Genomic DNA, 15049 nt, shown 5'->3' on the forward strand with positions numbered 1-15049 from the left:
TTTCTTCTTCCTTTAATGTCCCCCCTTCCCCTGACTTCCTCCTTGCCTGCCCCTCCCCTGCCCCCTCCTCTTCACCAGCACCCACACTGAGACTCGTGCTGTGTGTGGGAGGCAGTGCTGGGCGCTAGGACCACAGCTGACAGGGTGCCCTGGACCCACCCGTGGAACGAGACGGCCTTCTTTTTCTTCGAGATCCCCTTGGCTGGGCTGGTCACCCCCCCAGGAGCCTCTGGGATCATCTGGGCGCGGCTCTCCACGCCCGCCGGGGGGTCCCCCGCCTCATGGATCTCCTTGGACTGCCAGATCGTCTTCACCACCACGCTGGCCATGGCGTGTGGGGCCCTGCTCCCAGGGACTCCTGCCTCTGAGACTCTCTACCTCTTCTGACCACTGACCCTCAAGGTTCCTGTCTCCACAAGCCTGCCTCACAAAGGACCCAACCACTGGGCCTCACTGAGCGGGGGGGGTGCGGGGGGGGGGTGCTGGCTCAGCATGTTCCCCCAGGGGCCTCAGTAAACTCTTCTTCTCCAGATTCTGGTTCCACCCCGATATGCCCCTCCCCTTCAGAACCCCAATGGAGTCATTCATTCCGGGCCAGAACTTACAATGGAGGGGCCCACTGCTTCTTGGGAGGGGCCAACTTCCCTCTCCCTGAGGGTCACCGTGGGCTCACCCAGCCCCCCTCATTCCTCATTGGGTCCCCTGGACTTTCCTGGGACCTGGGAGCCGGTGGTGAATGAGGATGGAAGTCAGTCCAGGAGGATCTCACATTCATTCAGGGACTGGGAGGATGCCCAAGGGCAAGAGACGAGAAACCGACAAAAACACCAGATGCCGGTAAGTGATAGAAGGAGAATCAAACCCGGGTGATGGTGGCGCGGGTATTGGGCAAAGCTCTTTGATGCGTGCACTGGGGATCTGAGTCTTTGATTGTGTGTGAATGTTGCCTATTCAGGAAATCTAAACAGCCCAGCTGGCGTGGCTCAGGGGTTGAGCAAGGACCTATGAACCAGGAGGTCACAGTTCGATTCCGAGTCAGGGCACGTGCCTGGGTTGCAGGCTCGATCCCCAGTAGGGGGCGTGCAGGAGGCAGCTGATCAATGATTCTCTCTCATCCTTTTTTAAAAAAAATATATATATATATTTTATTGATTTTTTACAGAGAGGAAGGGAGAGGGAAAGAGAGTTAGAAACATCGATGAGAGAGAAGCATCGATCAGCTGCCTCCTGCACACCCGCTACCGGGCATGTGCCTGCAACCAAGGTACATGCCCTTGGCCGGAATCGAACCTGGGACCCTTCAGTCCGCAGGCCGACGCTCTATCCACTGAGCCAAACCGGTTAGGGCAATATTTTTTTTTTTTTAAGAAGAAAATCTAAACAACCATGGAACGATAGCGAATGGTGGGCACCGAAGGATTAGGGTTTGTATTCATCTCTGAAGGTTTCTGAAACAAAGTACCACAGACTGAGGGGATTAAACCACAGAAATGTTCTGTCTCCATTCTGAAGGCCAGAGGTCCAAGGTCAAGGTGTCAGCGTTGGTTCCTTCTGAGGCTGAGAGAGAGTCTATGGCAGGGGCAGGCCTCTCCCCTGGGTTCCAGTGGCCTCCGGTGTCCAGTGGCTTACAGATGGCCATGGTTCCCTGTGTCTTCATAGTGTCTGCTCTCTGCCCCTCTCTACCTTTGTGTCCAAGTTTCACCCCTTTGAAAAAATATATAGCCCTAACTGGTTTGGCTCAGTGGATAGAGCGTCTGCCTGCGGACTCAAGGGTCCCAGGTTCGATTCCGGTCAAGGGCATGTACCTTGGTTGTGGGCACATCCCCATTATGGGGTGTGCAGGAGGCAGCTGGTCGATGTTTCTGTCTCATCGATGTTTCTAACTCTATCCCTCTCCCTTCCTCTCTGTAAAATATCAATAAAATATATATATATTTTTATTGATTTCAGAGAGGAAGGGAGAGGAGAGAGAGAGATAGAAACATCAATGATGAGAGAGAATCATTGATCGGCTGCCTCCTGCACGCCTCCGACTGGGGATCGAGCCCAAAACCTGGGCGTGTGCCCTTGACTGGAATCGAATCCTGGACCCCTCAGTCCGCAGGCCAGCGCTCTATCCACTGAGCCAAACTGGCCAGGGTGAAAAAATATATATATTTTTTATTGATTTCAGAGAGGAAGGGAGAGGGAAATAGAAAAATGAATGATGAAAGAGAATCATCCATCGGCTGCCTCCTGCACGCCCCCTACTGGCGGATGGAGCCCACAACAAGGGGATGTGCCCTGACCTGGATTTGAACCGTGATCTCCTGGTTCATGGGTCCACACTCAAGCACTGAGCCATGCTGGCCAGGCAGTTTCCCCTCTATTTTAAGACATAGTCATGTCAAAACAAAATAAAACAAAATAAACAGAAAAAAAGACATAGTCATGCCTTGGCCAGTGTTGCTGAGTTGGTTGAGCTGCATCCCATGCACCGAGAGGCAGCAGGAAGAGGGTCCAAAATGGGTTACCCCAGTCCTTGCTTTTCATCGCTGACTATTTCTTGTCAATCCCTTGTGGCCTGCAAAATTTCTGTTGAGAAATCAGCGACAGTCTTATGGGAGCTCCCTTGTAGGAAACTAACTGCTTTTTTTAATTTTAATTTTAATTTTTTTATTTTTAAAATATATTTTATTGATTTTTTACAGAGAGGAAGGGAGAGGGACAGAGAGTCAGAAACATGGATGAGAGAGAAACATCGATCAGCTGCCTCCTGCACACCCCTTACTGGGAATGCACCCACAACCAAGGCACATGCCCCCAACCGGAATCGAACCTGGGACCCCTCAGTCCGCAGGCTGATGCTCTATCCACTGAGCCAAACCGGTCAGGGCTGCTTTTTTTATTTTTAAGATAAATGTCTTTTCAGAATTTTTAAAAAAATATATATTTTATTGATTTTTACAGAGAGGAAGAGAGAGGGTTAGAGAGTTAGAAACATCGATGAGAGAGAAAAACATCGATCAGCTGCCTCCTGCACACCCCCCACTGGGGATGTGCCCGCAACCAAGGTACATGCCCTTGACCAGAATCGAACCTGGGACCCTTCAGTCCGCAGGCCGACGCTCTATCCACTGAGCCAAACTGGTCAGGGCTCAGTTTTCCATTTCTTGCTCTCTCTTCTCCTTCTGGCACCTCAATGATATGAATGTTGATATGCTTGAAATTGTCCCAGAGGCTCCTATACTATTCTCATTTTTAAATTCTTTTTTTCTTTTGCTGTTCTGATTGGGTGTTTTCTGCTTCCTTGTCTTTTCTTTTTCTTTTCTTTTCTTTTTTAATATATTTTATTGATTTTCTACAGAGAGGAAGGGAGAGGGATAGAGAGTTAGAAACATCCATGAGAGAGAAACATCGATCAGCCGCCTCCCGCACATCCCCCACTGGGGATGTGCCCGCAACCGAGGCACATGCCCCTTGACCGGAATCGAACCCGGGACCTTTCAGTCCACAGGCCGACGCTCTATCCACTGAGCTAAATGAGTTAGGGCATTGTCTTTTCTTTTTTAAAAAAAATTATTGATTGATTTTAGAGAGTGAGATAGGAAGGGAGGGTGGAAGAGAGAGAGAGAGAGGGAGAGAGAGAGAGACATAGATGACTGGTTGTTCCATTTATTCGTGCATTCATTGGTTGATCTTGTATGTGCCGCGACCAGGGATTGAACCTGCAACCTTGGCATATCGGGACCATGCTCTCACGGACTGAGCTACTCAGAAAGGGCATCTTTAAAACATCTGATTGGATTCTCTGCTTCAGGTACTCCACTGTTGATCCCCTGTAATGCGTTCTTCCTTCCGGCCCATGTATTCATTTCTGATTGGTTCTTTGTTATGCCTCCTGTCTCTGTGTTTATGTTTCTGACCTCTTTAAATTCTAGCATTCTTCGACTCTTCCTGAAGTTCGCCGAGCACCCTTATCACCCGGGTCTTTGAGCTCTTGCATCTGGCAGATTGCTTGTCTCCATTTTGTTGCGTTCTTTTCCTGGAGTTTTGTCCTGTTCTTTCATCTGGGACGCGTTTCTTTGCCTCCTCATTTTGGCGGCCTCCTTGCGTTGGTTTTTATGTATTCGGTAGAGCTGCTGTTTCTCCTGCACTTGGCCTAATGTAGTAGGCGTTTTGTAGGGTCCAGCGGCAGAGCCTCCTTGACCACCTGTGCTGGGCACTCAGGTGCAGCCCGCCTGCCCCTCCTGCCATGTGGGCTGCGTCCACCCTCCTGCTGTAGTTGAGCCCTGATTGTAGTTGGGACCACAATGGGAGGAGTTTATTCCCAGGCCCATTGGCTGCACGGACTGGCTGCCACCATCCACTGTGAAGGGTGAGCTGTGCAGGGGCCCACCCCACTGAGCTCACCTGACGTTCGCAGAGCTCTGGTGCCGGCTGAGTGCACCCCTTGAGCGTGTCGCTGGCGGAGGCTGTTGGATGGTGCTTCAAGTCCAGCCGGGGCACTGGCTCTGGGACCTCCTGGAGGCGCAGGCCGAGCTCAGTGGGAGGGGTTACTTAAATCCCTAAGTCAGGAAGTCCTCCCCAACTCAGGGGACCCTTGCACTGAGACCAGAAGGCTGAGGGGCAGCCATAGGAAAAGCTGGGGTTGGGGTTGGGGTGTGGAAATGTGTCTGGGGGGTCAGAGTGGCCAAGAGGAGACCAGTGTGGCTGGGGCGTTTAAGCCGGGGAAGGACACGGCTGGTCGTTATTGGAAAAAGCACGCTGGGTGCCTGTGAAGGATGAACTGAGGGCTGCTAGGAGAGCAGCAATGGATGTCATTACAAGGTTCCGGGCAAGAGATGATGGCGGTGGCGACCTGCCCAGGGTGAGGCAATGGCGATGGAGGGAGGTGACAGGCAGTGGGTCTACTCTTGCCTTGGTTTGGGGTGAGGGACGGGTGGCATTCTGGCAAAGTGATTGGGTGATTAATGGAGGGCCGGTTTGCCAACATGGGAAAACGGGGTGAATCCAGGTTTTTTTTGTGTGTTGTTTTTGTTTTGTTTTTTCTGGAGAAAATCAAGAGTTGATCTGCTCAGGTCAAAGTCTTAGAACAGCGGTTCTCAACCTGTGGGTCCCGACCCCTTTGGGGGTCGAACGACCCTTTCACAGGGGTCGCCTAAGACCATCGGAAAACACATATATAATTACATATTGTTTTTTGTTTTTTTTAAAAAATTTTTTATTTTTATTAATATATTTTATTGATTTTTTACAGAGAGGAAGAGAGAGAGATAGAGAGTCAGAAACATCGATGAGAGAGAACCATCGATCAGCTTCCTCCTGCACATCTCCTACCCGGGATGTGCCTGCAACCCAGGTACATGCCCTTGACCGGAATTGAACCTGGGACCTTTCAGTCCACAGGCAGACGCTCTATCCACTGAGCCAAACCGGTTTCGGCTACATATTGTTTTTGTGATTAATCACTATGCCTTAATTATGTTCAATTTGTAACAATGAAATTGGGGGTCACCACAACATGAGGAACTGTATTAAAGGGTCGAGGCATTAGGAAGGTTGAGAACCGCTGCCTTAGGGGCTCCTGGGGTCCCCTCTTAATGCTCTGTCTTACACCCAGAAAGGACTTGCCCAAACCTCAGTTAGACCCCCAAACGTGGACTTGTTCATTTCCTGGTCTTAAAACTTAGCAATGGGCCAGCCCCTGAGCCCCAGAATGGTCTTGCTCAAATCCAGTCCTGTAATTTTATGCTGTCGCAGCCAGATTTAATGGCTCATGGCTACTGAACCCTTGCAATGTGGCGAACAACTAAGATGTGGTATAAATAAAAAACCCTGACTTTTAAAGACAGAAAAATAAGAATGCCAAATATGTGGAAATGGGCATATTTGGGCACATGGGGTTAAATAAAATGTTATTAAAATTTATTTCACCTTCTGTTTCTTTTCTTAAAAAAAATATGTTTGCCGGGGCTGGTGGGTCCCAGGTTCGATTCCGGTCAAGGGCATGTACCTGGGTTGCGGGCACATCCCCAGTAGGAGATGTGCAGGAGGCAGCTGATTGATGTTTCTCTCTCATCAATGTTTCTAACTCTCTATCTCTCTCCCTTCCTCTCTGTAAAAACTCTATCTCTCTCCCTTCCTCTCTGTAAAAAATCAATAAAATATATTTTAAAAAAAATATGTTTGTGTCCCAGCTGGTTTGGCTCAGTGGATAGAGCACCGACCTTCAGACTCAAGGGTCCCGGGTTTGATTCCGGTCAAGGGCACATGCCTGGGTTTTGGGCCCGATCCCCAGTAGGGGGCGTGCAGGAGGCAGCGGAGCCATGATTCCCTCCCATTGATGTTTCTATCTCCCTCTCCCTTCCTCTCTGAAATCAACAGAAATGTATTTTAAAAAATAATAAAAAAATTATGTTGTTATTGATTTTAGAGAGAGAGAAAGGGAGAGGGATAGAAAAATAGAAACATTCATGAGGGAGAAACATCCATTGGCTGCCTCCTGCATGCCCCCCGCCCCCCCTCCCCCGGGGATAGAGCTCCCAACCCCTATATGTGCCCTGACTGGGAATCGAACTGGCGACTTCCTGGTTCATGGGTCGTTTCTCAGCCAATTGAGCCACACCGGCCAGGGCTCACCTTTGCTTTTACTTTAGAAAAATATGTTTTTAGCCTGGCTGAAACATATGTTTTTTAAATATGTTTTTATTGATTTTTTTCAGAGAGAGGAAGGGACAGAGAGAAACATCCATGGAATACACACTGATGGGCTGCCTGCTGCATGCCCCCTACTGGGGATCGAACAGGTAACCAGGGCATGGGACCTCCCTGGGATCCAACCAGGGACCTTCCGGTGCATGGGGCGACGCTCAACCAACTGAGCCACACCGGCCAGGGCTTCACCTTCTTTAAAAATGTTGCTGGAATCAATTGGAAATTGACTGAAATCAATAAAAATATAAAAATATTAAAAATATTTTTTATTTTTTTGTTTTTATTTTTTATTAAATTGTTTTATTGTTTAAAGTATTACAAAGAGTATTACATATGTCTCCTTTTTTCCCGCCGTTGACAATCCCCTGGCCTCCCCTACCCCCCAGTGTCTTATGTCCATTGGTTATGCTTATATGCATGCATACAAATCCTTCATCCCACTGTATTTCTATCAGCAGGCGCCGCTCGAATCCAACTGGGGTAAAGTCCACCCACCAGCTCCTGCCGGTGGCGCCATGTCCGCCCCCACACAGGGTCACACAGTCCCAGGTCTTCCAGGTGAAGTCCTCCTTAATCTGGTTCCCGGTTAGACCTCAGAATGCCTTTGCCTTAGGCCCTGTCTTACAAATTAAATTTGGCTACTTCAAGGGCTCTGGAGGGGGTTGGGAGAGGACGGAGTTTCCCCATCGACCCATCGACCCATCAACCCACCCCCAAACCCCAGAGGCTCTGGGCAAAGGGTGGGAAGAGGTGGGTGAGAGGCAGGTGGAGAGTGGAGCTGGGGAAGGGGTGGCTCCCCCACTTTCCTGTTCTTGGGATCTGGATGCCTCCCTTCACGTCCCTCATAAAGCGAACAACTCAAACTCCACTAATAATTTTTTTAAAAAAATGGTGCTGTCCTCAGGGAGAAAGGGCTTTCTTCCGTGTCAGGAATGGACTCCTCCCGTCCTTGAGATGCTTACTGTATCTTTCATAAAAAGGACTCTCTTTCCACCCTGGCTGGTTAGCTCAGTGGTTAGAGAGCGGGCCCCGCAGACTGAAGGGTCACACCTGGGTTGCGGGTTCGATCCCTGGCCCCGCGTTCAATGTCTCTCTCGGTGTTTTCCTCCCTCCCTTCCGCTCTCTCTCTAAAGATCAATGGGGAAAATATCTTCCAGTGAGGATTAAAAAAATAAAAATAAGAAAAGGACTCTTTCCAACTCAAGGTCCTAACTCTTGTTGTTGTTACTGTTTTTAATGGTGCGGGTCTCCCTCCAACCATTGTTAGGAACGGTCTCTCTTGGTTACTAAAGCAGCTGAGCCACGTCCGTCTTCCTAGAACCCATAATGGGAGGTTCCCAGGAACGAGGACACTCCCCCAAAGGCTCATTCCAAGAATACCAGGCTTCGGAGATTAGAAAAGGATGGTGGGTGGGGTTTACATCCTGTGGCGACAGACGTGGACTCTTCCCGTACCCTTTGCCCCAAATTTCTCAATGGCCCCGGGGCGGTCCCGTTCCGGAGGCCTTGCCTTCCCCAAAGCGGGTCCCCGGGACCCAACACAACAGATCCCCCTATTCCTTCCTTTTAATCAGCGTTGTTCAGTACCAGGTCCCATTCTTTTTTCTTTTTTCTTTTCAAATATATTTTTATTAATTTTTTTACAGAGAGGAAGGGAGAGAGATAGAGAGTTAGAAACATCGATGACAGAGAAACATCGATCAGCTGCCTCCTGCACATCTCCCACGGGGGATGTGCCTGCAACCCAGGTACATGCCCTTGACCGGAATCGAACCTGGGACCTTTCAGTTCGCAGGCCGACGCTCTATCCACTGAGCCAAACCGGTTTCAGCTCTTTTTTTTTTCAAATATATTTTTATTAATTTTTTTTACAGAGAGGAAGGGAGAGGGATAGGGAGTTAGAAACATCAATAAGAGAGAGACATGGATCAGCTGCCTCCTGCACACTCCCCATTAGGGATGTGCCCGCAACCAAGGTACATGCCCTTGACCAGAATCGAACCTGGGGCCCTTCAGTCCACAGGCCGACGCTCTATCCACTGAGCCAAACCGGTTAGGGCTCAGGTCCCATTCGTGCTGAGGAGCTCTAAGGCTGGAGGAGGAGGAGGAGACTCACAATTTTGACTTGCTATCTGTATAATGGCGTTAGGATTTGCAAAAAAAAAAAAAAAAAAAAAAAAGGCATTGTATATTGAAAAGTGATGAAAAGCCAAAATATACTGTAAATCTGGCTGACCCTTTCTGGCTGTGTGACCTTGGGCAAGACAGTTAACCTCTCTGGACCCTAGTTTTCGCTTCTGCTTAATGCAGCGGTTCTCAACCTGTGGGTCGCGACCCCTTTGGCGGTGGAAGGACCCTTTCACTGGGGTCGCCTAAGACCATCCTGCATATCAGATATTTACATGACGATTCATCACAGTAGCAACATTACAGTGATGAAGTAGCAACGAAAATAATTTTATGGTTGAGGGTAAAAACATGAGGAACTGTATTGAAAGGGCCAGAAGGTTGAGAACCACTGGATATGAATGACTGTTTCCTCGGCCCTGGGATTCTGGGTCTCACGAAGTTAGGTCGGGACTTCTCGGCCGCCAGACAGGGGAGGAGGCGGGGACAGGGACCACTTCTTGGAAGAAGATTGAAGGAGTCGTGGGTGGAGGAGATTAGGGAGAAAGGGGAACAGACAGACGCTTGCGCAGTAAACACCTCACGCTTTCTCGTCCCTCCCACATCCTTCTCTGCAGCAGGGAATTGCAGGCGGCGCTCCACCTATCCCAGCCCAGCCGAGCGACACCCTCCCTTAGCCACCTTTCCTCGCCCGCCTCCCGCCCATATAACCGCCCACTCGGGGGCGGGACTAGGACGGGCACGGCGAATCCGCGATGCCTTCGGGGGCGATCTCCTCGCCCATTGGCCTCAGCCGACGCAAGTCTCACCTCCTCGAGCCCGCTCCCCCGCCTTCCTTCACGTCAATCCCTCGCTGACGGGAGAGCGTCCTGATCCAATCACTGCCGGACCCGGCCGCGCGGAGGGGGCGGTCCCACCGTACGTAATCGAACTCCGCCCGTCTCTTGGGCAACGCCTCCTCCCAAACGGAAATAGCGGGGCGCAGGACCAATCGCAGCGGCGTGCCTTTGTGCTGAGGCCAATGAGCGAGGGAGCGAGGGAGAGCCCGCGTGTGAGCGGCAGTAACGTGAGCCAATGGGCGGTGAAGTCTCAGGCGGCCGAGGAGAGGGGAGGGGCTGGGGGCGGTGCTGCGGCCTTCCAGCCCGCCCGCCCGCCCGCCAGCCCGTCCTCCCCCCCGCGGCGGCCGGCTCCGCTCGTTGGCGTTGCCTGGGGTCCTTTTCCTCCCGGTCCCGCCTGCTTGCCCCCGCTGCGCCGTGCCCAGCCGGGCCAGGCCTGGAGCCGACACCACCGCCATCATGCCGGCCGTATCCAAGGGCGATGGGATGCGGGGGCTCGCGGTGTTCATCTCCGACATCCGGAACTGTGAGCGTGCGGCCGGGGGATCCTGGAGGCGGGGAGCGATGAATTGCGGGGTTGGGGGTTACCTTGCCAGGGGGGTAGAAAACCATGGCGGTCGTGGAGGGAGAGGGTAGATAGGGCCCCGGGGGAACTTCAAGGTGGGGGAGTGAAGGGGCTTAGGGTGCCTCTTGAGGTGACTACACGGGGTGGTTAAGAGACGCCCGAGAGGGTCTTAAAGGTGAGGAGGTTAGTAAGGTTCCGAGGATGGGAGCATAGAGCTGTCCCCGGGAATGATGGGCTTGGGGGTCCTATTAGACTGGGATCCCTGATGCAGATAGAAAGGGAAGGCGGTGCATGGGTGTGTGTCGGGGGTACCCCGTGGAGCGATCGAGTGGGGGGGAGGGAGGCCAGAAGGGACTGGGAGGACGTCAAACCCTGGAAGCCCAATGGGGCCGTGCTCGAGGGCCTGGGTGAGAGGGTGTCATAGAGGGAAGGGGCTAGATAGGTCACCGAGGCTCTTGGCCAGGGCACAGAGAGCGCCCGGGAGGGACAGAGAGTCCTAGGGGCTTGGGGAGGAGAGATGGGAAGGGGGAGGACTGTGGCGGGACCCTGGGGCAGGGTCGAGGGGCTCCAGGATGGAGGCTTGCTCAGGAGGATGGAGGGCAGTGGAGAAGGGGCTTGGAGGGTTACTGAGGGGAAAGGAGGGACTCAGAGGGCACCCAGGGGAGACATTGCCCGTGGAGAGGCTTGGGAGAGGACCGGCGACAGGGAGCTGTGGGCCTGGGAAGGAGAGGACACTGTCAGGTGCGGGCCCAGGGGATGTTCCAGAAAGGGGAGAGAGCCAGGGGGCCTTAGGGATTTGTGGGGAAGAGGTCTGAAGAGCTGGGGGGGGCGGGGGGCCTGGGCTCAGGATTCAGGGAGGCGGACAGTCTGGAATCTGGAGCCTGACCACGGCAATATGGGGACAGCCGTCGCCAGCAGGAAGGACTGTCGCGGTGATGGGAGGCCTGGTGCCAGGTCAGCTCCCAACTCCTCGCAGCAGGTGTTGGTGCTTGGGGAGCTGTCAGGAGCTTCCCGGACTCTATCCGCGTGGCCTTGGGGCCGGCCGGACCTGGGTCCGAGGGCTGTCACCGCCCAGCCGGGTGACCTTGAGTGAGGGACCTCACTTCTGTTTCCTTATCTGCCAGGAGGGATAAGGCTGTCCCCACTTTGCTGATGAGAGTGTTGTGATGATGTACATAGACAGGGCCTTTCCCGCATTCCAGGCACGAGACAGGTCTTTGGCTCTTGTTCTTGTTTTGCTGGGTCTGGAGCAGTGGCCCCTGTCAGGTGCCCAGGGATTGGTTTAGGGTTTAGTAGGTATGGAAGGGTCTAGGATGCGTTAGATCTGGTGAAAAGGAGGGGTGGGAACTGTTGGCATCAGGTGGAGGAGAGATGTTGTGGTTGTTATGAAAAGGGGTGGAGCTATGAGGGGTTGGTGAACTCCGTCCGGGGCCAGCTGTTAGAAGCAGGTGTGCCTTGCCCTAGCCAGCTTGGCTCAGTGGATAGAGGGTGGGCCTGTGGACTGAAGGGCCCCAGGATCGATTCCGGCCAAGGGCACATGCCTGGGTTGCAGGCTTGATCCCCAGTAGGGGGTATGCAGGAGGCAGCTGATCAATGATTCTCATCATTGATGTTTCTATCTTTCTCTCCTTCTCCCTTCCTCTCTGAAATCAATAAAGAAATATATTTTTTTTAAAAAAGAAGCAAGTGTGCCTGCAATGCCTCTGATACCTACTAGCCATGTGACCCTTGGCAAGTCACTTAACCTCTCCGATGCTCAGTTTTCTTGTCTGCAAACCCAGGCATAACAGCATCTTACCTTGGAAGGTTCATTCATTCAATTGACAAGTACTTTAGCTCACTGGTGTGCCAGACTGTTCCAGGGACTGGGGCTACAGCATGAGCAAAAATCCCTGCCTTCGGGGGCACCATGGCAGGAGGGAGATAGAAAATAAACACCGATAACTGGCAATAAATGACACAATGTCACACTGTGAAGAAATATAAGGAAGGGGGGACCAGGAGGAGAGGGAGCTTGGTGAAGGCCTCACCAAGATGGCTCCCTGAAGTCATCTGAGTGGAGACGGAGTGAGGTGAGGGAGTGAGCTCTGTGGTTTTGGAGGAAAGAGGGGTCTAGGCAAGGGAAGCGTGCATGCAAAGGTCCTGAGGTTGCGCACGCTCAGTGTGTGTTCACTTCAGCGTGCGGGGGCCTGTGTGGCGGGAGCCGAGGGTGGGAGCTGAGGGCAGAGAGGGGACAGGAATGTGTAGGGCTTTGTGGGTCAACGAGCACTTTGGCCTTTCTCTGAGTGAAACGAGAGCGGCGGCAGGTTTTGAGTACAGGAGGGACATGAGCTGATGGATATTTTATTTATAAGAATTCCTTTTAAAAATATATAGTTTTATTGATTTCAGAGAGGAAGGCAGAGATAGACACATCAGTGATGAGAGAGAATCATTGATCAGCTGCCTCCTGCATGCCCCACACTGGGGATCGAGCCCACAACCCAGGCACGTGCCCAGACCAGGAATCAACCGTGACCTCCTGGGTCATAGGTCAACGCTCAACCACTGAGCCACGTCGGCCGGGCCTATTGATGTTTTAAAGTCATTCCTTTGGCCTCCGTGGAGAGCACAGACTGGAGGAGGTGTGCGTGGAAGCAGGGAAAGAACTAGGGGGCTGTTGCAGGCGTCCGGGTGCGAGATGGTGTTGGCTTGACTGGGGTGAGAAGGAAATGCGGGGAAATAGTTAGGTCTGGGATCAGTTGTGAAGGATTTGCAAAGGGATTGAATGAATCATGGTGGTGGAGCAGGAAAGAGAAACCAGGCCAGTGTCACTGCAGGACCTGAGAGGGAAGCCAGAGGGCAAAGGGGAGGTCCAACTTGGGGGCACTGGAGGTAATTTCACCAAATGCATTGGGGCTTCCTCTTGTCCTTCCTTTTCTCAAATATGTGTTGAGTGGCTGGTGTGTTTCAAGCCTTATCAGGGGTGCTGGGGACATTGGTGAGTAGGACAGACTTGTCTGTGCCCCTGTTAAGGAGACAGGTACTGCCTAAAAAATGCAGCTGTTCTTGTCACACACACAAATAAGTTATATACAGATGTTTATAGCAGCGTCATTCACAATAGCCAAAAAGTGGAAATAAGCAACCCAAATGTCCATGGACAGATGATAAACAAATGTTCCGCCCACCGCCCATGCAATGGAATATTATTTAGCCGGTAAAAAGGATGACGTACTGATAGGTGCTACAACATGGGTGCACCTTCTAAGTGAAAGAAGCCATATACACAGAAGTGTGGGATCCCATGTATCTGAACTGTCCAGAACAGGCAAGTCCATAGAGACAGAAAGCAGATTAGTGGTTGCCTGGGGCTGAGGATCGTGGAATGTGGAGCGACTGCTAATGAGTACAGGATTTCCTTTTGGGGTGAGGAAAACCTTCTGGAATTTGATGGTGCTGATGGTTGCACAACATTGTGGATACGCGAAAGACCACTGAATTGCACACTTTAAAAGTGGTGAGCTTCCCTCGCCGGCTTGGTTCAGTGGCTAGAGCATCAGCCTGCGGACTGAGGGGCCCAGGGTTCAATTCCAGTCAAGGGCACATGCCCGGGTTGCAGGAGGCAGCCGATCAATGATTCTCTCTCTCCCTCTCCCTTCTTCTCTGAAATCAATAAAAATACATTAAAAAATAAAATAAAGCGGTGACCTTTAGGGTATGTGAATTATATCTTAATTTTTCCCCTTTTAATCCACAACCGAGGATACATGTTTCTTCTTTTAAAGTTGATTTTAGAGAGGGAAGAGGGAGAGAGAGAGAGAAACATCAGTCCATGCCTCTTGTATTCATCCTGACCACGGATTGAACCCTCAACCTTTTGGTGTCCAGAACAGTGCTCCAACTAACCGAGCCACCTGGCCAGGGCTATATCTTAATTTTTTTTTTAAATATATTTTATTGATTTTTTACAGAGAGGAAGGAAGAGAGATAGAGAGTTAGAAACATCTATGAGGGAGAAACATCGATCAGCCGCCTCCTGCACATCTCCCACTGGGGATGTGCCCGCAACCAAGGTACATGCCCTTGACCGGAATTGAACCTGGGACCTTTGAGTCCGCAGGTCGACACTCTATCCACTGAGCCAAACCGGTTTGGCTATATTTTAATTTTTTAAGTGGAAAAATATTGTACCTGTCCTAGGTCCCGTGAGGGAGAGGGCCTCAAAGTTGAGGGAATGGGGCTGATACCTTGCTCAGACTGTGCAGCAGTTAGGCAGGCCCAGGGAAGTGGAGAACTGGGAAGGCATAGGGCCAGCAAGTGCAAAGGTCCTGGGTCCCAGTCGAGACTCTGAGCTAAGCCTAGGATCTGGGGAGTGGGGCAGAGAGCTCGTCCTGAGAGCACTGGAGGGTTTCAAGCAGGAGGGAGGGAAGAGAAGGGATGAGGGAAGAAGTACTGCTCAGCAATGAGCAGGTGAGGAAGATCTGAAGAGCACAGTGGAGTTCAGAGAGGAGATCTAGAAGGAGATGAAGGGCAGGCTCAGCAGAGGGCCAGGAAGGGCAAATTCTGCAGATAAGAAAGGTTGAAGCTGGGTGCAGCCTGAGGGTGTGGTCCCGGCCTGACAGCGGGGAGGAGAGGGGGGACTTATCTGCCTGGAGCTCCCGAGGGCAGGGGCTGGGCTGCCACCTCTCCAGTCCCTCCAACCCTGAGGTGAGCTTTCGAGGGAGTGAATGGGGGGAAGAGTGCTAAGCAACGCATTAGGCGCATCCCACTCCACATTGTGGCCCATTCAGTCTGTGACGTCTCCCCCAGGCCCTGAGCACGGGCCCTGGTCTGATCCTCCTCT

At 51.9% G+C, this 15049-nt stretch overlaps 2 protein-coding genes across 2 annotated transcripts in view; one reads left to right on the plus strand and one right to left on the minus strand.

Annotated features, from left to right (window-relative positions):
* The window catches only part of TSKS (testis specific serine kinase substrate), a 14866-nt gene extending 14537 nt beyond the window's left edge, over window positions 1-329 (minus strand). Inside the window, exon 1 of the mRNA XM_006107472.2 lies at window positions 160-329. Coding sequence (XP_006107534.1) covers window positions 160-329 — 170 coding nt within the window. The remainder of the gene's footprint in view (window positions 1-159) is intronic.
* Window positions 330-9975: 9646 nt separating this feature from the next.
* AP2A1 (adaptor related protein complex 2 alpha 1 subunit) overlaps window positions 9976-15049 on the plus strand; it is a 31193-nt gene continuing 26119 nt past the window's right edge. Inside the window, 1 exon segment of the mRNA XM_023748225.1 lies at window positions 9976-10185. Coding sequence (XP_023603993.1) covers window positions 10119-10185 — 67 coding nt within the window. The 5' untranslated portion in view covers window positions 9976-10118.

This window comes from Myotis lucifugus, unplaced genomic scaffold (genome assembly GCF_000147115.1).
Source record: "Myotis lucifugus unplaced genomic scaffold, Myoluc2.0 scaffold_1208, whole genome shotgun sequence".
Classification (NCBI taxonomy): Eukaryota; Metazoa; Chordata; class Mammalia; order Chiroptera; family Vespertilionidae; genus Myotis; species Myotis lucifugus.